Source organism: Rhodnius prolixus, unplaced genomic scaffold (genome assembly GCF_049639745.1).
Source record: "Rhodnius prolixus isolate KJV_2025 unplaced genomic scaffold, Rpr scaffold_9, whole genome shotgun sequence".
NCBI lineage: Eukaryota > Metazoa > Arthropoda > Insecta > Hemiptera > Reduviidae > Rhodnius > Rhodnius prolixus.
The window spans coordinates 10,632,810-10,657,499 of record NW_027411604.1 but is presented as its reverse complement, the minus strand read 5'-3'; the positions used below and the strand labels follow the sequence as shown (position 1 = coordinate 10,657,499).

Below are 24,690 nucleotides of genomic sequence, written 5' to 3'. Positions count from 1 at the left end.
TTACTGGAAGATTATTTCTGATGGAAATGTGGTTAGGTTGGCAGTCCTGAATAATATCTTTAATTTTATCCAGTCATAGCACGCATGTTTATTTGTATCACCGACTGGTTACCGATTTTCCGACCATCATCAGAGGTAGATTAACCAGTTAGGTGGAGATAATTCGATTTTCGATTCGATTTATGCATTCATTTTGAATAACACACATGTAACCTTCCTCACATTGAGAGAAACATAACTAAAGTAGAGTTCTCTACTCCAAACTGATTAATCGATCTCTAAAGATGGCTGAAAATTTTGAAATACGTAATTGGATGGATTAAATCAACAAAATTACGTCACTTTTGGAATGCTTCGATTTCCTTCTAATTGTTCGATTCAAAAATTTTATATTATTATCCCTATAATATAAATGTCAATGTTTAAAGAAAAGATATTTTTTTTCAGATTTGCAATAAAAGTCTTGCTTTAGACGCATTCATTCCTTTTTATATTCCTTATATAGCTAGTCGATGTCCTCGTAGAATAGTCACTGCTTTTTTTAATTTTTTTGTACGGGTGTGTGTTGGCAATATTGTATTTGATACATGTACTCAAACCAGAGACATCTTGCGGAAGGAAAGGGGGTTTGAACGTTAGCCTATTTCTTTTAGTTCTGTTCTGACGCTGTCAACATTGCATTAAGGGCGTCACCGGCATTTTTCTTTATTCCTGTTTCTCTCCCTTTAATCGCCTACTCTCTCTCTCTCTGTCTATATTTAATCAAATTTTTCACTTTTATATTGACAACAGTCTCAATTCTATTTATAGTTTGTCTTTGTCAAAACTGGAACTCTGGAACGGAGTGCAATTAACGGAGTGCCAACTTGAGCATAGTACTCCTATAGCTTAGTGTAAACAAAAAGGCCCTTAGGGGACCACAGAGGCAGCTCAAAATCCCTGGAATTTCTTATTTTCTACGATTTTTTAATTATTTTTTCCCCTAATTTGTGATTCTTCAAATATAAAGTAGATTTAAGTAAAGAATTTGAAGAAAAGGGAACTGAGCTCCATGCAAATATTGCATATAAGAAAACATATAGAGCTATATACTAGAAAACTAAGTTTATTCTATCTATCATTCAGCTCTAAACCTCCCAATCATATAGCTGAGAATGTACCACTCAGGAACACACTCTAAATCTCTTGTCAAAACGGATATATAGGCCTAGATAGAAGTTGTGCCACCATTTCATAATTTTCGGAATCATGACTGTTCAGACATCAGTTCCGCTAAAACCCTTAGTATTCTGCTCTAGGAAATAGAAGCTCCGCTAAAAAAGCCTCCTAGGATGATAGACAAAGGCCAGAAGACTAGAGTAGATCTTTCTAAACTCTTTCCTGTGAGCCACATAAATAGAGTCTCCAATTCGACTACAATATGCTTTACTTGGCTAATTGGCTTAAAACTTTAGTAACAATAACTTATTCATTGAAAAATTAAAATGTATTTGATAAAAATGTTAATTACAGATTAAAATTAACTGTAAACTATGGTAGTGTTAACTAATAGATAATACGCACTGAGACGGTTTAAGTGCAATAACTATAGATAACCAAGTTGCCTCCTTAGTACTTTAAACAATAGCAGAACATGTTAGTTAATTTTAACTAACAGCTAATTGAGCCAAACTATAATTCCTTACAGTTGAAATTTCCACTTAACACATGTAATGAAAATTGGCTTAATTAAAGTATAACTTAATCTTTTAATTGATCTTAATTCGCCGAGAGCACTGCCGCGTAGTTTTAATTGAAAATGGAGATTCTATAAATTTAGATGCTTTTTACTGAAGCCAATTTCTATTTTACTGTTTTTGAACATGAATAAATCTGCTTTTTATTATTATTATTTTTACGAAAATAATAAAGGGACTTCCGGGGATGAAAAGATTAATTCTGAAGTGCAATTTTGGTGCATTTTAGGACGCCATCTTGTGGGGATTTAAACTTATGGCAAGAAAGTAGCAGATCTTGAAGAGATATTATTTTTTGAAGAAACTTGAGTTTTGGTAAATTATCATTACAAAATATTTATGCCAACGTTTCGATATTTTGTTCACCTTCAGGGGCTACAAATCGAAAAAAAAAAACGAGTGATTAGGGTGTTCATAAATTATCATGGAGAAAATTATTCGCAATTCGAGTTGATTTTTTTTTGTTTTTAAATCGTTTATTTAGCTATAGTGCTGCACGAGACCGAGACGAGGCGAGACTTTATGCAGTCTCGATCTCGGTCTCGGTCTCGGTCGCTCAAGTCTCGGTCTCGGTCTCGTCGAGATATCTCGGTCTCGGTTTTTTGAATTTTTGTTTAAGCGGTTTGCTATTAATAAACTTTTCAAAAAATGTTATTATTTTCTAATAATTATTTTAATTTATATATTGGTAATGAAAATGTGTGTAAAAGAAGACAACTACTTACACTTTAATGCATCATATATTATTATTAATGTTATATATCTTTATATAATTTCAAAAAGATGTTAAAAACGCGCCAAATGAAAGACCTAAATAACATATCTGCCTGCCATATCAAGTCGATTCGTGAAATAAAAAATACACCTCCCAAGAAACTTCCCGCTCCATTAGTTATGGCTGTTGGAGAAGATAAAGAATCTGATGAGTCACCTTTTGACGATGACGACGACAGCATCAATATTTTTGCACCATTTGCTCAAAAATCAGCAAATATCACCGAAGCATGGAAGACAGAAATAATTAATTACACCAAATTAGACCAAGCACCAGTAGACGTTGACATTTTAGAATGGTGGAAAACACTTGAGAATTCCTTCAAAAATTTGTCTAGAATGGCGAAAGATATTTTTAGTATCTGTGCAACTTCAGTGCCATCGGAAAGATTATTTTCGCAAGCTGCGATGATAATGACCAATAGAAGATCTTCTCTAACTTCTGACTCAGTAAAAGCTCTTTTATGTATCAATGTTTGGGCAATACTTTGCTTACTTTACTTATGTAATTCGAAGTCAAATAAATGTAGTAATATTGAACATATATAATAAAATCGTATCTTTTAATAATTAATTCAATACCCGTAATGATTATTTATTAATAAAGAACACAATTTTATATTTTTGTAGCTAAAAATTAATATTTGAAAAACCGAGACGAGACCGAGATTTCTCGACGAGATATATATCATGTCTCGATCTCGGTCTCGGTCTCGGTTGCTCAAGTCTCGTCTCAGTCTCGGTACCGAGACCGAGACCGAGACCGAGATTTGTCTCGTTTCTCGTGCAGCACTATTTAGCTATAACCAACGCATTTATTGCATTATAAGCAACAAGGAGAATAATATACGTCAATGCTCTAAAAATGGAGAAGTTTGTGAAGATCTTTGTCGATCATTGTAGGAGGCTTTTTAGAGGAGCTTCTATTTCCTAGAGCTGTATACTAAGGGTTTTAGCGGAAGTGGTGTCTGAACAGACATAATGCCGAAAATTATGATCAGGGGAAATTATGAAACGGTGGCACCACTTCTATCTAGGCCTATATATTTGTTTTGACAACAGATTTAATATGTTCCTGAGTGGTACATTCTCGGCTATATGATTGGGAGGATTAGAACTAAATGATAGATAGAATAAACTTAGTTTTCTAGAATATAGATCTATATGTTTTCTTATATGCAATATTTGCATGGAGCTCAGTTCCCTTTTCTTCAAATTTTTTACTTAATACTTTAGTTTTTATTTAAAGAATCACAAATTAAGTAAAAAAATAAAAGAAATCGAAGAGAAAAAAATCTAGGAATAACTTACGATTTTGGGCTGCTCCAGTGGTAACACTCCAGTGACTTAAAGATTCAAATTGGCGAGGAATCGGTTAAAATAAAAACAACTCGTCTCTTTTGCCAACGTTTCGACAAATATATTGCCTTCTTCAGGGCGTGGCTATGCGGATTGGTTGAGTTGCAGTAAACAGTTTTCTGTAATTCAACCAACCCGCATAGCTACGCCCTGAAGAAGGCAATATATTTGTCGAAACGATGGCAAAAAAGACGAGTTGTTGTTTTTATTTTAACTGATTCCTCGCCAATTTGAATCTTTAATTTAATATTTTTCAGCTCACTAAACCAATATATATTCCAATAACATTTCACTATCTATGGACACTCATCTTCAGGAAGGAACTAGCGAGGCCACTGTCTTTTAAGACGTCTAGGAGTGTTATCTGGTAGTATCCTATTAGAAAGGTGTTATACCAGTGGATTGTGATGAGATTGTATATTAAGATGGAATTATCTGTAACAGATTTGAGCAACTTATATGACGCAAGGAATGTTTGTGACTGAATGGTTTGATTGGTGACGTAGAAAGGAGAACTACAGAGCGAAGAATTTTAGACTACAAGGACTGGATCCTTTGGAGATTTTGAGCGTTTGGTTGAACTCCCACAGTTCAATGCCAAGCTAAAAAATAATATAAAACGCGAATAACCTCGTATTTTCTCCATAAAAATTTGTCTTTATTTTGTAACCCTGAAGATGAACTAAATATAGTCAGAAATTATGGCATAAAGTTATTTAGAACTGACCAAAATTTTAAGATTTCTCAAAAATATTGAAATATCTTAAATTTTGGATTACGAGCTTTTATGTATCAGTACTTAACTAAGTAATGCACCGTTTTTAAAAGTTGTAGAAATCTTGATAATAGCAGTAAAAGAAGCGATGTAGAAGTGACATCAAAACTTGTTCAACATTAAAATGAATTCCATTAATTTGGCAAGAAAGTAAAATTCCTGAGTTGAACTGTTAAATACTTTAACCAATAACCAGTGAAGCATTTTAAGGAACATTTTTGAATAATTTTTATTTTGATTGCCGGCGTATTTCTGGTATTGTAAATTCGATTAAGCAAATTTATCTGTTCGTCTGTTTCATTTTCACATAAGTTAGCCATAACTTCCGCGGCGTATGATCAACTGCGCAATAATTTGTTCGTCAAACATTTGGGAGAGGCAGCCGTTAGAGAGCGGATTGGAGGGTACATAGTTGTAATACAATCCTAAACAGCTGTATCATTCTGAACTTTATTCATCTGTTCACTTGCCGCCTCCGGGATGTTGGAGGTGGTGGATTGGTTGTTGGCTAGTTTTCCCTTTGTATTCTGCCCCCATGTTCGCATTCCTGCTGTAAATTAAGGTTAGATTTAATATTTGAAAACAACAGCCCCCCATACATAAACAAAATTACTTTTCTAACTGGATTTCGTCGGCCTACTTTTTTTTCCCCTCACAATTGCCGGATGGGTTTGATGTATTAAGTTGTGAAATGCAATACCCACCGGAAATTCAAATATACTAAAAACTCGCGTGAACACTCACATGGGCTTCAAGGTTTTTTTCTTCAAACTTTAATGTTTTACTATATTAAATGTTAGTTGGAGTTAACATAATGACCCAGTACCGTTCAATGTCGTAATTATTCACCTCAACATCTAGCTGCTATTGATGTAGACGTAGATCAAAATTCTTCCTATCTCCAGAGTAATACTACAGCTTATACCACCCTCCTAACTTTAGAATGCCCCAAAAACAATGAAAGAAGAGATCAGCTAAGAAGGGCTGTCCTAACAACGGTTTGCTCTCTTCTCTGCAAATTTGAACACCATCTTGATGATGTTATAAGGTATACATGGAATTATATAAAATAAAGAACGAACTGAAACTAACTAAACGAACTAAAAATTACATTAAGAGCCACACTAAAACGGAAAACAAATAATTGAAATGAAAGAACTAGGAAACAATAAATGTCATCCTAAAACAGTCATACTATATCCCATAATCAAACCAAGTTTTTATCAACCCCGTAGGGGAAAAGTGGACTAGCCACTTTTTCAGGGATCTTGGCGTCCCTGCGGGTACCCTAGCCTAACAACACAAACAAAAACTTACACTAATATTCTCTAACATTAGAAACAATAAAATTCACAGAGATGCTGTTACAAATTTAAATTATACTCCTCAATAAACGGATATCGAAAATTTGGCAAGATTACATTACTTTCTCTTCCTTACTGTGAGAAAATAGTAAAAGATAAAATGGTAGCATGGAGCAAAATTTCTCAAGAGGTTTTTTATTAGCCTCTAATAGCAAAATAAATAGCAAACATTAACACTGCAGCCAACTTAATTTTAAAATAATCCGAAAATCCCCTACAATAAGATGGTGACCACACACCGTGTTCCTAATCAATGATTATTGTACGTAATTTGCATATGGTGGGTTTCTTATCTGAAAATAAATAAATAAAATGGAATATCAGCTGATCTCTCCAAGGATTTTTCTGCTTTTTTTTCTCTACTCTGTCCTTAGCAGGTGCTCTGAACGATATCTACCCATTTGTTAGGAGTTGCGTTCCAGCATGTCACTTTGGGCCCCACCATCACTTCTATCTCTAAGTCTTGCGATGATATGTGTTATACATCAATCTTCTTAGAGTTTTGCTTTTTGGCTTGCCTGCTGTGGAAGATGATGTATGAACTACATGGTAATAGCGTACCTATGACCAGATTCATCTAGTTCATCAAAATTCACTCCCATTAGCTGATCTACCTTCTTTACTCCTAGAAACTCGCTCTCTATTATTTATATCATGAGGGAACTTTAATAGCATGATTATGCTCTCAACTCGTTTTTCTTTTTGCTCGCGATTACTATATTAAGTTTAAATGCGAGAAATATCATGTTTTCTATCCCCCAGAGTAGGTTTAAGATTGCGTGTGTTGGTTTTAAGTGCTTTTATTTGACAAGCATGTATATGACAATATAATAGTTATGGTTATTGTTAAGTATACACTAATTTGGAGGCTGCGGGAATGATATGCAGGGCCAATGCTGGCTGGAGGCGGCATCGTGTGGCCACCTGCGCTTTAAGCCGCCTGGGAGGATTTCCTGGTAGAGTAGTAAGTTGAGATACTAGAGAATTGGGATGTGGGGTAATTGAAGTATGGAATTTAATATAAAGTGATCTTATAGCTTCTGAAACATAGGGGAACAAGGAAATCTCGGTGCAAGGTAGAGTTAGAGACATAGTGAGGAGCATTTACGATTCGACGGAGTGTTTCTGACTGGAAGGATTGAATTTCTGTAGATATTGGAAGCTTTGGCTGAGCCCCAAAGTTCCATTCCGTAAGTCCAGGCAGATTTCCAGTATCATTGTGTAGATTAGTCGTTTATTCTGTAGTGAGAGTTTAGATCGAGAAGTCTAGAAAGATGTTTGAATCGTCTGTTCAGTTCTTTACGTTTAAGTCTAGTCTGTGGATTCCAGGTTAGGCTTTTTCTGTGAAGAGTCCTAGGTACTTACCACAATCTGCTGGGGGAAGAGGAGTGAGGTTTAGGTAAACAGGTGGAAGGAATTTAAAATTAACAACAAAATTTTAAATTTGGTAGCAATAAGTTTTGATGAAGCTGAGGCTAAGAGATAGGCTTCGAAGTAAACAAATTGATAAATAAAAAAGTAAAGTAATTGCCTATTTTTTTTCAGGCAGGGCTTAACGTCCAACTACCAATTAGGTGTCGTAGACGGAGGCGACTAGCAAACATACTTTACTGTAAATTTCTTTTATTAACCATTAAATAAAATCCAAGGCCAAGACCGAGAATCGAATCCAGTACCACAATACATATTAGCTTCGCAGGACTCGTCTCTAACCGCTCGGCTACCGTGGCTCCTAAATTGATAAATAATTACTGAATAATAATTAAATTTATGAATGTTTACAGAGCTTTGTGAGTTTAGAACTTTATGAAAATTGTAAAAAGAAAGTTATGTGAGTCTAAGCCCAAGAAATTTTGTCTTTATTTATTTTTTGTTTAGTAAGCTCCGCTAGACGAGTTTTCTGTACGAAGATTGGAAACCCCAAAAGAGTGTGTGAAAAAAATAACTTCTGAATAAATGTTGACCATTCACCCTGTGAATAGTGAAGCTTGTTATGATTTCATTATGAAGCTTGGAGTGTGTTTGGAAATGGAAGCTGCTGCAGTCTGCTGCGATACAGCTACCAGGATAGCATGCGTTAGAGAACTGAACTGGGTATAGTTGTGGGCTAGATTGTTGGTAGCGTTAGCAGAGCAAGCCCAGAGAGTAGGAGCTTGTAGCCACTCTGCAGTAGAGGTGAGAATGGTTCTGTGCAGCTTTTATTAAGTAGCCGCCTCTTAGTTCTTTCTCTTTCTCTTCCAAATTACTACCTGCACTTCCTTCCATACAGTACCTTGAGCATTCCCAGGAGGATATCCCCTTTCTCCATCTCCAGCGCATCAATTCAGTACCTTTCAGTATCACATGGCGAACCACTTCGTGCTCTCATTTAACTTTATAATATTCCCTCTAATTCATTGTTAACACCATTTGTTTCTATTATATTTTACAAACACATACCTTCTTCGTATGTTTTTTGCTGTCTTCTTTTATTATTATAAATTATTTTCAGCAAACTCCCCCTTATTTGAGCTGTAGAATGTTGTTTCTAGTTTTATTATTGGTTTGTAATGTTTTGTATTAAAAAACACACAAAATTTAGTACGCCCTTCACTTGCACCACTTCCTTTGTCTACAGTACCTAAAGTTCCTGCCTGAACATTATCTTCGAACTCTTAATTCCCAAATTGTTTTAATTCTTACTCACATTATACCAATTGTAAGGCGCTACGGTAGCCGTGGTGAGACATTGTAAAACTACATGTATTGTGGTACTGGGTTCGATTCCCGGTCTTCAGGCCTTGGATCTTATTTAATGGTTAATAAAAGAAATTTACAGTAAAGTATGTTTGCTAGTCGCCTCCGTCTACGACACCTAATTTGATAGTTGGACGTAAAGCCGGCCTGGAAAAATATGCAATTACTTTACTACTTTACTTACACCTTTTGTAAGACTGTCCTTTACCATAAAACGAAAAACTTTAGAAGGAAATTCTACCCCTCTTTGCCCCGTTGACCCTAAAAAGTATTGTTACGAAAAACTTATTCAAGTAAAAGTTTTTTTTTAAAAAAGTAAATAAAGTAGTCTATTTCTTCAAGTGGGCTTTACGTAGAACTACCAAATTATCCGTTGTGGATTAAATTCTGATATTGATCATTAATCCAAGGCCTACTCCGAGAACCTAATACAATACTGTTTAGCTTTGCAGGTCGTGCCTCTAACCGCTCGGCTACAGTGGTGCCTTCAAATAAAAGAAACCAGCTATTTTACCAGTTTGAAGTGTAAAATAGCATTTTCAGAGAAATGCTCAAAGAAGGGGGGAAAAAATCCACTTAGAGTGCTTTTGGGATTTACCACCCAAACTGGGTAATTTAGCAATCCATTTACTTACTTAGCCTCTACCTCATCTACCTTTGACAGAAAGAAAAAGCCATCTGTCTCTATCCAGCGACAACTTCTTGGACTCTCACCATCCTAATTCTTAGCCAGCTATTTAATCTTTCTTAATATTTTATAAAAGTTAAATCCGTTCATTTCATCAGTACTTTTGAGGGAATCCTAACTAACCATTACTGATATTTTTGATTTTTCTAAGTCACAGATATTTTTATACAATAAATTCCCCCAGGTTAAAAGAAAATCGAAAATCGTTAAAGTCAGTCATTTTTGAGAAAAATCTCAAAAACATTTAAAAATTCATTGAGTACTTCCGCTTGACAGATTTTCTGCAGACTCAATTGTGATTTTGTTTTTGTCCGTTTTTATTGTTTTCAAAAATATTTTGTTCTCTAATTTCCTTACAAAGACACAAAATATTCTCTAAAAACCACCTTTTTTTTTGGGTGGGAGGGTCCTCTTATTGTGACCCCTTCTGGTTCACCTTTTTTGTTTTTACGTTCAGGGTTTTCCAACCAACATTTCATAATCGGCCAAGTTATCGTTTCCATACTTTTTGTGATACAGTCTAGTAGAGAGCAAAGATCTGACCCCAGAGTACCTATGGAGATACGATAGTAAACGGTACCGGTATAACAAAAGGCGTGAGGCCAGCAGCCAGCATGGGGCAGTGTGGGTCACAAGACCTGTGGCCAGATATCAGTGGTCTGGTTTGCTTATCTGACCAGCAGAGAGGTTTGTGGGATGGGCATGGTCCTAAGTATATATCTCCAGCTGTGTGGGTGTAGGGCGTACTCGGAACAGTCGCTAGGTCCTCGCTATGAGCCTCGCCTAGTGCTATATTCGCACTAACGTCCTAAATGTAATTTGCAGGCTCTAAATTTGTGGTATAATTTTTTCCTTTTTAAAAGAACACTTGGAGTGTGAATTCTTATAAACAAAATATAGGTGAATAGATTAAAATGAATAAAACTGGATATCTAGAGGCGTTACAAATATGCACACCCTGATATACAGTGAAGAGTTGAGGGCTGTGCGGCGAATAGCGCTGTGCTGGGTGAAGTGGGGTGCGCGCATCAAGTTATAGAAGAGGCAGCTCCATTCAGTCAGTGGCGTGCTTGCCGGCGCTGTACACCACCAATTCCGCTTCCTCCTCTCCACGGATCTCAGCATCGTTCTCTCTACTTCTAGCAGAGTACTCAAATAAACAGCCCAATATTCTCGCGTAACCTCTCTTTCTCTTTGTAAATATAAATAAAAAAAAACAGCATCAAGGATACACAAGAAGAGCCATGTAACTCTGTACAGTCATGATAGTTCACGTTCATCTCTTCACCTGCGCTTTGGCCGCTGTATTACACTGTGAGCAATCCAACCAATTCTCTTTTATACATTTATTAGAACTATTATTATTATTTCAATTATAATAAAATTAGTAAAAATGGACAAAAAAAAATTTTTAATATTATATTACTAGTTTTTACAATTTAGATTAATTTTTAGTTTTTTACCCATCAACTTTTTCAACAGTTTCCTGCTGAAGTTGTTCTCCAATTACTTATTTATTAATTTATTATTTGCATCACGAAATTTAAAGTTCACTTTTCCTTGCGCTTAATTTGTCATTAATCACCTTCATTTTTTGCTTAATTAGAAATTAATTTTATTTCAATGATAATAATATTAATTCACCTAATATTTTTTGTGTTTTGAACAAGGTATTTTTTTAATTAATTAATTAGGATAATTAAAAATATATAATCTTTAAAACTTTAGATCTTTTTTTTAAAATTCATTTATTTAAACTTTATCGCGTCATACTGGTAAATAAATAAGAGATATTTTGATGGGATCCTAACATATTTAGCACTTCAAAGTTTTTTTTTTAATCCCTCGCTTAATTAATTAAATATGTAATCATTAACTGTTGTGATCACCAGTTTCAGCATTTGTTTTAGCTCTCATTAAAAAAGAACAAATAAAAGGCGTTTAAATGAACATTCTCATTCATTAATTACTCAATTTTAATAATTATTAAATTCAAGAAGAAAAACATTTTTGAGGAAGGGGAAAAAGAAATAATTTAATTTAATTTTTGAAAATTTTGTTGAGATTTCATTTTCTTTTTTTTTTGCAAATAATCGATCGATAAGAGCACTTGCTGCAGCATCATTTTTGACTATTGAAACTAATCAGACCAATAATATCTTACCGTCCCATAGATTCTTATTAATATTAATATTACTTTATTATTTTGTGATCTATTTTACTAAAATGACTAAAAATAGTAACATTTCTCCGCTGAAAAAGCTCAAAGCTCAGCTTTGAAGGAACGAAAATCTAATTAAACCAATCATACAAGTGCATCTTTCTGCAGTTATTGTTTACTTCTAATCAGTATTGCAGTTTATATTTTGGTTTTTTAAAAGAATTTTATAAATAAATTCACCTTGAACTGAACCTAATTGGCGGGAATCGTACTGCGGGTTAAAAATTAACCGGGAGGCCTTCGTTGCCGCCCAGATCCCTGAAATAGTTACTGCCGTATTCCTGTCTAATGGTGCTGAAAATTTTTAAGCACCATTTTTATAGCTATGTGAGTGAAATCAGATAACAAATCAATGTTTTAGCTCTTGTTGAATATACAATTGGTAATACAATTTAAAATCATACTTTAAATGCAAATAATATCATTAAAAAAAAAAAAAAAAATCAGTAATTAATAGATGTTTTGACAATTTCCTGTACGATATTCTTCAGGACTTCTTCTTATTCTTTCTGTCAAGGTCTCTAACTTCTATTGGGTTCTTTGGAGCCCATACAAGTAAACCCAGCTTTTAGAAACACGAACAACTTTGCGGTATTAAATTATGTTTGTCCGAAAATTTAGTAAATTCTTACAACTATGTTTGAATGCTCAGAAGAGATTTAAGATCTCTTTGTTGGTTCTGTTTTCGAAATAAATCTCAAATAACTTTAAAAATCATTAAAAAAAAATTACTAAGTAACTTTACGTTGACATAATAATTAAACTCGTATTTTGCTTCCATCAATCGCAACAATTATTGCATAAATTAGATGCAAATTATAAACAAGTTAAACATCTCTGCGGCAAGGCAGTATCCATTTACAATTCTAGTTGTTATTATACAATTATTTGTACTAATTAAATTAATAGCTACTATTTTGTCTTCATTAATTACACAATATAGGCATATTATTTATTATTTCAAAATTAAATATGGCTCGTACGGTTGCGTTAAATTCAATAATTGTTACAGTTACATTTTCCTTGGTTGTTCTCTGGTTGCAGGCGAGTTGCTGCAGCTAGTTTTCCTCCTCCATTTAATTTTAACTTCTAATTTGGGAAAAATAGCAGTAATTAGAGTTCTGTTTATTAAAAAGGTAAAAACTAAAAATATTTTTCCTATAAAAGTTGAAAGTGTTATTGCTTCATAAGGGAGAAAAGATCTACTGATAATGGGTAACCTCAAAAAGTTGAAAGGTTTAGGAATTATTAAATTAATTTTCTTTTAAAAAAAAGTAAAGCCAAAGTAAATTTCAGTACAAAAAAATAATAATATTCTATACAAGAACTTAGAATACAATTTAAGGAAAATGAAGCGGATAATACGAATCATCGAAATGCTAGAAGTAACATTAAAAGTATTGCTAGAATCCCAAATTTGATGAAAACCAGTCGGCCGGTGGTGCAAAATTTATGGAATAGTAATTTGAATTTTCATGAAAAACGGAAGGCGCGTCCATCATCTGAGGTAATTGGCGCCCAGAGCTTTTTCTTTTTCAGTGCACAGCCTTTTCACAGTGCTTTCTCGTTACAGACAACCGGACAGTTGTTTCTCAGTTACTGGCAGATACCAGCTGGATTTGGATATACTAGATTTTCCGCGTGGGAATTCAGTACACTAATCACTGAGTTAATCCCTTTTTTTTTATAAAAAATATCTTTTCTTTTTAGAAAATACAATTTAATGTGAGTTTAGAACGCTGCAGAATCTAAGTTCTTTGAGCGGTACTTACTTACAAACCGGTTTGTCATATTTATTCGAGGGAAACTTGAACCAATTTGAAGGAAATTGATCACCTAAGGAATTTGTAGCTAAAATTAGTAAAATAAAGTGAACGTGAGTGTTCCATTCTGCTTTACGTATTCAGTTGATTTCAAAACTAATTTCGAAACGTGAACTTAGTACTTTCTTCAGCGAGCGGTATGGTAACATTAAGTTTTTATACCTAAATGTACACTTTGTAACTTCATAAAACAAACAAACGCTTTGGTTAAAGTTTTAATATAATATAAAACAAAGTCTACAGAAAATGTATTTATTTATGTTATTTAATTTAGAATAACATTCCTGCTCTGTGGAATCCTGTATAGATCCTGAAGAAACATAAACCGGTAAGGATTTCCTTTTCATTTCAAGAAAACAATTCTTTGACAACAACCTCTTTAATAAATCCCAAAGATTTCTCTGAGAAAGTTAGACATAACTTGGAATTTTAAATATGTTTTCTGCCCCGCTTCTTCCTTCCTTTTACTATATTCTAAATGTTTGGAATTTATTTACTTTTTTTAACCGGGAATAAAAAGTTCTTTGTCTTATTGGTTTTTCGTACTAATATGCAAATTAGCCAAGATTTCGTTGGGTTAACTGCGAAAAATGGTAACAAATTAGGAGACTATAGCGTTTACTGTGTAACTGTACTGGTGTGTGTTGTTTTGTCTGAGTGGGTGTTATACTGTAACAATTAACTGGACCAACAATAGTTAGTCCTAATGTAGTCATAGAAATCCAGGGAGATATGGGTGCCTTTGTGATGATACTTGAGTATGGTATGGCCGGTAAATGTAGCTGTCACCACAGTTGATGAACAGTTGAACTTGCTGCTTATACCTGGTCACAGGAACAAGATCAAATGGGGGGAGGTTAGCATCCGCAATGGACTAGCAATTATATGTACATACTTTGCTCATTTAGGCGCCACGGTAGCCGAGCGGTTAGAGAGGCGTCGCCAGTAAAGCTAATATGTATTGTGGTACTGGGTTCGATTCCCTGTCTCTAGCCCTTGGATTTTATTTAATGGTTAATAAAAGAAATTTACAGTAAAGTATGTTTGCTAGTCGCCTCCGTCCACGACACCTAATTGGAACGTTAAGCAACGCCTGAAAAAATAGGCGATTACATTACTTTTTTACTTTACTTTACTTTGCTCATTTCAATAGCCATTTCAACCCAAATTTTTGTGGCGAATAATTATGATTAAACCTCGATCTACAGATAGATGGTGGTGTAAAATCTGCTTTCTGAAAGTAATTGTGGTACTTCCGTTTTAAAGGAATGCAAAGATTGAATTGTAGTATAGAATTGGAACTTAGGCATTCTTTGTTCCTTCCCATTATTTTAAATAGATTTATTGCTTTTAAAATATTTTTGTAGCAATTTAAATTGAGAAATTCAATGTCAATATTGTCTTAATGTTGAAAATATGATGTTAGATCCGCGTTGCAGAATAATATCGGTTATTTTATCCCTCGTAGTGCGCATGCTCTGTCCATTCCTGTCCAGTTTAGAATTTTATCCATCCTTAGAGATCTAAGACATATTGAGAATCACTTAAAGAGGTTCTGTCATTTGGTTCGCTAACTCTCAGTACATCATGAACTTCTAATGCAGGATGATGGTCCAGAAATTTGAAAAATCATGTATGCTATAAACCTGATGAAATTAACGAAATTTTCTTAATGTAAGAGTTTAATTAATCTATATTTCAAAATATCTCTTTTAAATGGTTGACGTCTTACAAGTCAGTGCCCTTTTTTATATGTTCATAAATAATTGATATTATATTGATATTAGTAAGTAATAAAATAATATTAAGTAATGTATAGAAGTAAAGAGATGCCTATTTTGTTTTTTTTAAGGCGGGCTTTACGCCCAATTACCGATTAAGTGTCGTGCTTTCCTATAAACTCCCTTTATTAACCATTAAATAAAATCGAATGCTGCCTAGAACGGAAATCGAACCCAGTATATTAGCTTGCCGGAACTCGCCTCTAGCAGATCTAATTATAAAAAAAAAAACTTAATATTTATTTTAATTTTTCGTTTCCAATATTTCAACATACACAATGGCAACCTGACCCAAAGTGCCCTTCCTTTGATTCTTTCCCCGAAAGTGAAGAGTCGATGACCTCACGATTAGCGTGGTAGTAGAGGGCATCCTTCGAAGTACTTAGATGTGTTAGCCGATTCATGCTTGTCATTGTTTATGTGTTATTCGTAATCTTATTTACTTATTGCCAATAGGCAGTTTTAAATCAAAAACAGTAAAAAAAAATTTTTTGGTGAAGTCTTGGTAATGTTTAGACCCGGGATACTTTTAATTTATTCATTTGTAAAAGCAGGGGCGGCTCTAGCTCGTGTAGCGCCCGTGTGCAATGAAACCCTGGCGCCCCCTAGGCCTGACCCCCCCCGCGGCTATAACTATTAACTAAGTTATCGCGTTTGATAACTGCCGCCACCGGGCTGGCTGGCCGCTTCTGTCATATCATTGTTGTACCATGATGGTCCAAGACGATGCTCTTAGCTGTCTCAGGGAGCGCCGCGGCCAGGGTCAGGGCACCGCACAGGGCAGACGGCGGCGCTCGTGTGCATTGCACACCCTGCACTATTGGCGTTCGGAGCTTTGTTTTCAATGGAATGCCGGCCACCGGACAGGGTTCTTCTGGTACAGACATTACGGAAAGTGAGCTATAAGAAGCTCCTAGTAAGGAGCTAGAAATGTAAGGGCCAGCAGCTGGATTTGAACCCAAATTCTCCGCTTTAGAATCCATTTACCACTTGCCTAGTGGGTTATTATAATCTTAAAGGAAATGAATTTTGGTAATTTTTAGACAAATATAAAATATACCCGCGCAATAATTGGAATATTAACCACAGGTCGCCATGTTTAAACACGCGCAAAAAGACCTAATTTGTTTTTCTCTGTTTTTGTCTAATTTATTTTGTCTAAAAACGATTCAAAAATTTATGGTTTAGCATAGAAATCAAAGATGTCCAATTCTTTGCAAATAAAATATCCTCCTTTTACTCCGGTAATATTTTTCTTGCTTTTTTTTTTTTTTTTTAATTTTCAATCAATCCACGCCATATTAACAATTTTACGTGTACCAGATTTAATTGGAAGTAGGTGAAACGGCGTAGACGTGATGAATTAACCCGCGTGACATTCCTATAATATTTAAAGTATGATAACAATATAAAAAGCAAATAGAATCACGTGACGCATGGAGTAACGAATATTTTTATTTGCAATGAGAGAAACAAGATTTGTTTGCTTGCTCACAACTCATCAATAAAGGGTTAGCTGGTCGGGTTTCAGTTAGGGATTTAACTCGCTCAATCTGGGGATGAGTGAGCATTTTTGAAGGAAAGAAAGTTTAGGCTAACATAGGATTTCCTCTGGAGGTTTAGAAAAGTTCATTAACATTCATAGAATGTATTCACAAATTGACACTTTATTTTTAATTAAATTTTTTTATGAAAAGCTTAAATTTTAATTTATTCATTTAATTATTGAAATGAAATTATAATTTTACCCACTCTCACCCCTTCAGAGAGGAAGTATTGTGATTTCAAAGGAATCCTCTCCACTCCTGTTCAGTTAGAAATATTAAATCTGGCCGACAATTTATTAACAGGTTTTCCTTATTGTCCTGTTTTTCATTTAATATCCTTTATAAACATTGATCTATTGTTCACTGTTTTTTGATGACTGATTCATTAATCCAATAATATTTTTACATTGTTCTTATAAAGTTGGTGTATCTTCTGTTTCTGTCTGCTTATGAAATATTATATTCTCAATAAGCCCTAAAGATGACCTAGTACCTAGGTCGAAAGCTCGGAAAAATATTTTTAAAAAATCATTACTGAAATTGGCATTATTCTCTCTTACAACATTTATTTACTTTCTTTAACAAGTTAACATCTGAGTACTTTAATTGTCTTGAGTTTTCACATATATGGGGACCTAAAGGATCTATGGGTTCCTGCAAAACATTCCAATCTTCACCGAATCTAATCCTTACAATCAATAAAAATAAATTGATCAATGAATTCATTGAAGAGCTTATAATTGCCAAAATTTGTATCTAGTAGATATGATGAGAACAAAAGATGGCTACAAGGGTGGTGCAGCTGTAAGACTGAGACAATCCTCCGAGTCAAAAAATAAATTTAAATTAATTATATTAAGAAAAAGCCTTGTGATTTTAATTTATTTTTTTGGTTTTCAAAGGTTATTTTTAAATTCATCCTCTTTAAAAAGGCCATGAACTTGATTCTCCCCTCTCCGCGAGTTCTGCTCCTGTTTTTGCGGGTCAGTTGGTTTTACATTTTCCCCTTTTATTATATTAAAAAATATTCAAGGGTTGAATCTCAAAATTCACTTATAAATTTTATACAATTTTCCCTTACAGGTTGGTTTTTCTGTGATTATGTTTAAGGCTAGAAATTGATTTCACAGAGGAAAATACGCATTTCCGTTGCGTAGTTTTGACTTGATGAGTAATTTGTTGTTTTAATACTTAAAATGTATTATTTTTTGGATTTTGATCTTAAAAGACTTTTTTTTGAAATACTCGCATTCATTTTTTAAAGCTTATCCATACTTCTGGGCGAGATAAGAGGTTGCCCAGTGAGCAGAATGTTTAAAAAAAAAATCTTTCGTATCAAAAAAGGGCGTATGATTGGGTAGTTTCAAGCTGTTCTACTTTAATATAATGTACGGTCCCAATATATTGTTTATAATCTCTTTAACAAAAACTTACAGCTTATAAAGTTAAATATAACGGGTTGATTAAATGCCAAAAGGTACATAAATCAGCAAGTACCCAACATATCATTTGGGTAATTTTACTGCATTAACTTTTCATTAATATCTAGTAGAATATATTACATGCTACAGACCCTAAAGCTAGCTATTTCGGTAAAGAATTCCCTAAAATCGGAAAAAAAACAAAGAGAGATACAGAGGTTTGAAATTTGAACGATTTGCAAAACCACCAAAATATAACCTTCTATATCTCAATAACTATTACCACTAAAACATCGCTATTTATATCAGTTATAGAGCAGACTTTTCTCTACAATTCGGTAAAGAATTCATTAAAATCTAAACAATACGATAAGAGATATGAAAGTTCGAAATTTGAACGATTTGCAAAACCACCAAAATATAACCTTCTATATCTCAATAACTATTACCACTATAACATCGTTATTTATATCAGTTATAGAGTTATCTTTTCTCTACAATTCGGTAAAGAATTCATTAAAATCTAAACAATACGATAAGAGATATGAAAGTTCGAAATTTGAACGATTTGCAAAACCACCAAAATATAACCTTCTATATCTCAATAACTATTACCACTATAACATCGTTATTTATATCAGTTATAGAGTTATCTTTTCTCTACAATTCGGTAAAGAATTCCCTAAAATCGGAAAAAAAAACAAAGAGAGATACAGAGGTTTGAAATTTGAACGATTTGCAAAACCACCAAAATATAACCTTCTATATCTCAATAACTATTACCACTATAACATCGTTATTTATATCAGTTATAGAGTTATCTTTTCTCTACAATTCGGTAAAGAATTCATTAAAATCTAAACAATACGATAAGAGATATGAAAGTTCGAAATTTGAACGATTTGCAAAACCACCAAAATATAACCTTCTATATCTCAATAACTATTACCACTAAAACATCGCTATTTATATCAGTTATAGAGTTATCTTTTCTCTACAATTCGGTAAAGAATTCATTAAAATCTAAACAATACGATAAGAGATATGGAAGTTCGAAATTTGAACGATTTGCAAAACCACCAAAATATAACCTTCTATATCTCAATAACTATTACTACTAAAACATCGCTATTTATATCAGTTATAGAGTTATCTTTTCTCTACAATTCGGTAAAGAATTCATTAAAATCTAAACAATACGATAAGAGATATGGAATTTCGAAATTTGAACGATTTGCAAAACCACCAAAATATAACCTTCTATATCTCAATAACTATTACTACTAAAACATCGCTATTTATATCAGTTATAGAGTTATCTTTTCTCTACAATTCGGTAAAGAATTCATTAAAATCTAAACAATACGATAAGAGATATGGAAGTTTGAAATTTGTACGATTTGGAAAACCACCAAAATATAACCTTCTACATCTTAATAACTGTATTCACTAAAACATTGCTATTTAGACCAGTTATAGAGCAGACTTTTCTCTACAATTCGGTAAAGAAAGTTACTCTTTTTCGTGCAATTTTTGACGATCAACCTTGAATATAATTCAAATGAGTTGCTAAATTTCCTGTTTTGGGAAAAATAAATCCAGAAGTATTCATTTAATGAATGGATTATTCATGTTTACGCAATATTTTTTTAACCGTTTTCTCCTACAGTCCTACATAATAAATCCAGGTAAATCTACAATATTTTTTTTGGGGGGAGAGAATACATTTTAGGACTTTCTAAGGAAAAGAAAATTCTATTAGGGTAATTTTTTTTTTTTTGGAAAGGTTAAAAGGGTTATTTCAACGTAGTATGCAGTTTTACTATATAGAATTTGTTACAAAAAACTCTAAAATCTATAAGTTAAAAACTCTAGAATTGGAAGTCGTTTTAGTGTTCGTTCAAGCCAGATTGTTTAATTGATTAAACCACTTGTAGAAGTATTGATTAACCACTCCTTGTTGCTAGAACAATCATGAGAAAGTTTCTCCATTGATCCACTTTCTCAGAAATCTGTATTAAGCTCACTTCAGTTTGAACCACTGTAATGGAGATTTCTAAAACATCTACCACCATAAAATGAACAATAGACGGTTATAGTTAAACTGACAGAAAGGATGTTAGCCAACTTATATTACGGAATATTGTTTGAAATGTTTCGTATTTCATTAAAAATATTGTAGAGAAGTATTATTTAACAAAATATTTCAAAAAAATCATAATTATTTTAATTATTATTTCATATTTTCTCGTTCATTGTACAGTTCATGCTTCAACCGCATTATATTTTATGCTACGTATATTTTAAATGTAAAAACAGAATAAAATAATACCCAATGGGAAGGAGAGATAGTCAAGAATGAATAGGAAAATTCAGGATGTAAATCCCTAATTCGGGATTAACGGTTAACTCGTTCAATACAGCGTGAGGGCAGGATTCAGTCCACATAAAAGTATAAAAATCCATGCTGTTTATATTTTGGGAGAGGGGAATTGCAATTACTTAATGGCGCCAATATTTGACTCCTCAAAAACCAAAAAATGCATACAAACACAAGCACAAACATTTTTCTGATGTTCTTTTCCCCCCGAATTTAACCGATTTACTCACGATAGCCGGAAGTGTATAATAGCCTGAATCGTTTTTCTGTCTTAAATCTCTTATAAGTTTCAGAGGCGAGCTAGATTATAGGGCCCTAATAGCACAAATGTGGGGGTAGAATCAGTCTGAGGAGGTTGAAAAAATAGCAACAATTGTTTTCTCAAAAAAGTGTTTGGTCTGCCTCAGCACACTCCCAACTACTTCCTTCAATTAGAGGACTTCCGGCTTGAACAGCATGTATATGTACACGTATCGCTTACACATCAGGTACATTAAAAAGATTTTATTTGAATTGTCTGACAGTCGAATTGTAAAGAGGTTGGTTTTAGCAATGATTGAAGCTAAGTTGGGATGGTTTCACAATTGGTTAGATCTTCTTGGAACGCACGGTATTGTTGTTGATGCTGAAGGAAGTCTGACGAAACAGTTTGGTGATCTCTCTGAGACACTTTTGAAATCTATGATTGTCTCAGAGAACAAAAAATTTTGTTATAAAAGCAAATAATAGTACCTCTCATCCTCTCTATCAGTTTATAACCTTTAATTTCAAAAATAATCACCTTTTCTCTCAATCTCATAAAAATGCTAAATATTTTATCAAAAAAAGGTCTGAAATGCTAAATCTGGAACAGTCTGGAACTCAGACTGTCCTTTATTGTAATTTAGAATGTATTGAGGACTTGCATCACTTCATGACTGTGTGCCCTAAGTATAATGACTTGCGTCTCAGGGTATTTTGGCAGTATGCAGCTTCTTACCTCTGACTGTTTTGGAGATAATGAATGGTAGGGATTGGTTGGCTCTTGCTGCCTTTGTTCGGGATGCGTATCACCATCGCTGGAGCATTATTAAAGAGATTATTTTATAATTTTATTCATATTATTATTTACTGTTACTGTTTTGAAATGTAAATTTAATTTGTTTAGTTTTATACAACCTTATTAACACTCTTAATTCTTCTTTTTGTATTAATTGTGGTAACTCGCCTGACCGTCTATGACCTAGGCTATACATTTTGATAACAATTTGTCAATGTAAATAAATAAGTAAATACAAAATGGGGTCCTTATTTTATCGGTTTCAGCCTCAAAAAATAAAAAAGAAATAAGCGATTAATTTAATAAGAATTTGCACAATTCCTTTGATTTAATTCTTACCAATATCGTATTCTCTATTTCTCATAATTAGACTATCCAGAATATTAGTGCTTTAGTTTTATTATATCTTCGTACGATCTTAATGTTATTTGTTATTTTCCTCAAAGAGGAAAACATAATAAATAATTGGGAATAAGGAAATGATAGAAATTTTATTTCAGCCCCCCCCCCAAAAAAAACAGAGAAAAGAGAAAAGAACCGGAAATAAATTAAGTTAGTTGTTGTTTGTAAAACATGTTGTGAGCATATTTTTCATTTTATTCAGAAGAGAACAAGCTAGCACTGGGTTTGACTCCCCGGGCCGTGGCGACGGGCCCTACTGTACACATCCTACTGAATATAGTCGCCGGCTGGAAGCGGCAGTGCTCTAGGCTTTTCTGGAGCGGAGTTTTAGTTGGATACAGCTACTCTCTCTCTTCCTAATTCAGCCAAATCCTAAGGATGACACCTCTTTTGTAATTTAAATAAGTGTGACTCGAAGCCTTACATTGTGTGTAAGGCCCCTGTTATGCTCTTACAAGTGATGAATGTCGTTTTTTTTTTAAAAAAACACACACCGGAGAAAGGAGAGTGAGCCGCCCTCTAGACTGTACTATTTTATGATTTCCAGTTAGTTATGAGGGTTCCTTGCGCTGAGAGAAACAAAGGACGGATCCTGTTTTGTTTCGTTGTGTTCCCTTCCAAAGACTTGCGTGCTTACTAATGAAAATTAAACTTCTCTTTTACTTTTTTTCTGCCCCCCCCCTGACGTCATACTTATGAAACAATTTGTTCCCAAAATGTGGGTCACACATACTCTTTCGCTTTCATTTTTAATCACATTTCTTTATAGTTCATCATGATTTTTTTATTATTTTTTTTTAAACATCAAAATCACACATTTTTATTTCACATTTCGGAATTATATTTTTGCCATTTCTTTTTTTTAAGAAAGGAAGTATTAAAAAATTGTATGTAATTTTCATAATAAAATTTCCACCAAGATTATATTTACATTTCCTTGGCATGGAAATAAGGCCGAGTTCTGTTCGCTAGCAGTTTTATCTCTTGCAATAATATTGCTGGTTTGTTTTATTAAATATTCTGCTTCTTTTTCACATAGTTTATAATCTTTTTTCTATTACATTTTTCTTACCCTCGTTAGAGAAAGTTTTACAATCGATTTCCACCGGAAATACACGTTTTTCGATCTCTGACCACCGCGAATTGGTTTCAGAATTGAGTTAACTTGAATATATACAATGAGATGAGGTTGTATACTATAATGTACAAACTAGGCTTAAATTGCATATTCAAGTCTTCAACTTCACAAGCTGTCCTCAAAGCAGCGCCTTGAGTGGGGAAGAAGTCACGCCCTTGCAATGGCAAAAAAACCTTTTGACACCTCTATCGATCTGATCCAACAGGTTCTTCAAGTCTCTTGAGACTCTCTGTGCCTGTTCAGCATACCCAATTCACACTGGGTCTTCTAAAACTCCTGTATACCACTATAGGCTCCGCCTATGGTCAAGTAAATCTTCCGTTAACCGAAGATTGTACAAATCGCATTTCTCTAAATCACTAGTACAACATTTTCAAAACTCAAATTCCTCAGTGCGGGAATCACTAAGCTCTTTTGAATGAATGAATAAATGCTCTTATTCACAAATTACATAAATACAATTGAGTTTTACAAAAAAAAAGAAAAAAAGCGTACAAGACAATGACTTTTGCCGTCTGTCGAGTTCCCTACTTTAAGTTTTTTTTATTTCTTATTTAATTTAATTCATTCTTAGCTTTACAATTACAGAATTTATTATTCATACAGCAATTAATTTAATTGTTATGTTGGAAATGCCCAACCAGGAACTTCCGATATTTAATAACTGTGAATATATAGTTTTCGTGACCGGAAATTGTTAAACTTAGGATGGAAGATTTGCGAGGAATCGGTCAAATAAAACAACTCGTCTTTTTGCCAACGTTTCTGTAACTCAACCAACCCGCATAGCCACGCCCTGAAGAGGACAATATATTTGTCGAAACGTTAGCAAAAAGACGAGTTGTTTTATTTGACCGATTCCTCGCAAATCTTCCATCCTAAGTTTAATAACTGTGTTTAAGTGTTTGGCGAGTGTTGTCCAGTTGGTACCATTCAATAAGTTGACCACCTCCTCTTGATTTAATTTTATTTGACCAAAATATGCCTTTCTAAATTCCCGTTGAATTGGGCATATTCCTAGGAAGTGAACAGTATCTTCAGGGACATTTAGATTGCACAAGGAGCAGGTAAACACCCTATTCTTACTCCATGGTTGGTAGTTTAAGACTAACAGTTCGCCTCTAGCTTTTGATATGAGAGATTTACAATATAGAATTATTGCATTATTGTGGATATGGAATTCTGCTTGGTGTGGATCTAGTTTTGAATATAATTTGTGAAACTCACTTTTATCAGCTCTGGTTAGCATTTCCATTTTACTATTTAGTTCCAGTTTATTTACTAGGTTTTCAGGATGGAATGTTTTGAGAATTTCTTCGTTAATTGTTATTTGAAACTGATTACCTAAATCTTTAATGTTCTTGTACCAGGATATTTTCTTTTTCTATTATTACATTGGCACTAAGCTCTTTTCTACAAGTGCCATTTCAAGTAATGTGGGGGATATTATCTCTTATATGATATCGATAATTAATCTTATTCTGTAATGCCACTGCTGCCTTTAGG

General features: G+C 33.7%; 1 protein-coding gene across 6 annotated transcripts in view; it reads left to right on the top strand.

The window, feature by feature from the left end:
• Positions 1–10,483: 10,483 nt before the first annotated feature.
• LOC141454250 (uncharacterized) overlaps positions 10,484–24,690 on the top strand; it is a 370,074-nt gene continuing 355,867 nt past the window's right edge. For all 6 annotated transcript variants that reach the window (XR_012458592.1, XR_012458591.1, XR_012458594.1 and 3 more), the window contains exon 1: positions 10,484–10,746. Coding sequence is in view for 2 of the 6 variants with exons in the window: in XM_074128305.1 (XP_073984406.1) it covers positions 10,695–10,746 (52 nt within the window). In the remaining 4 variants the exon portion in view is untranslated. The remainder of the gene's footprint in view (positions 10,747–24,690) is intronic.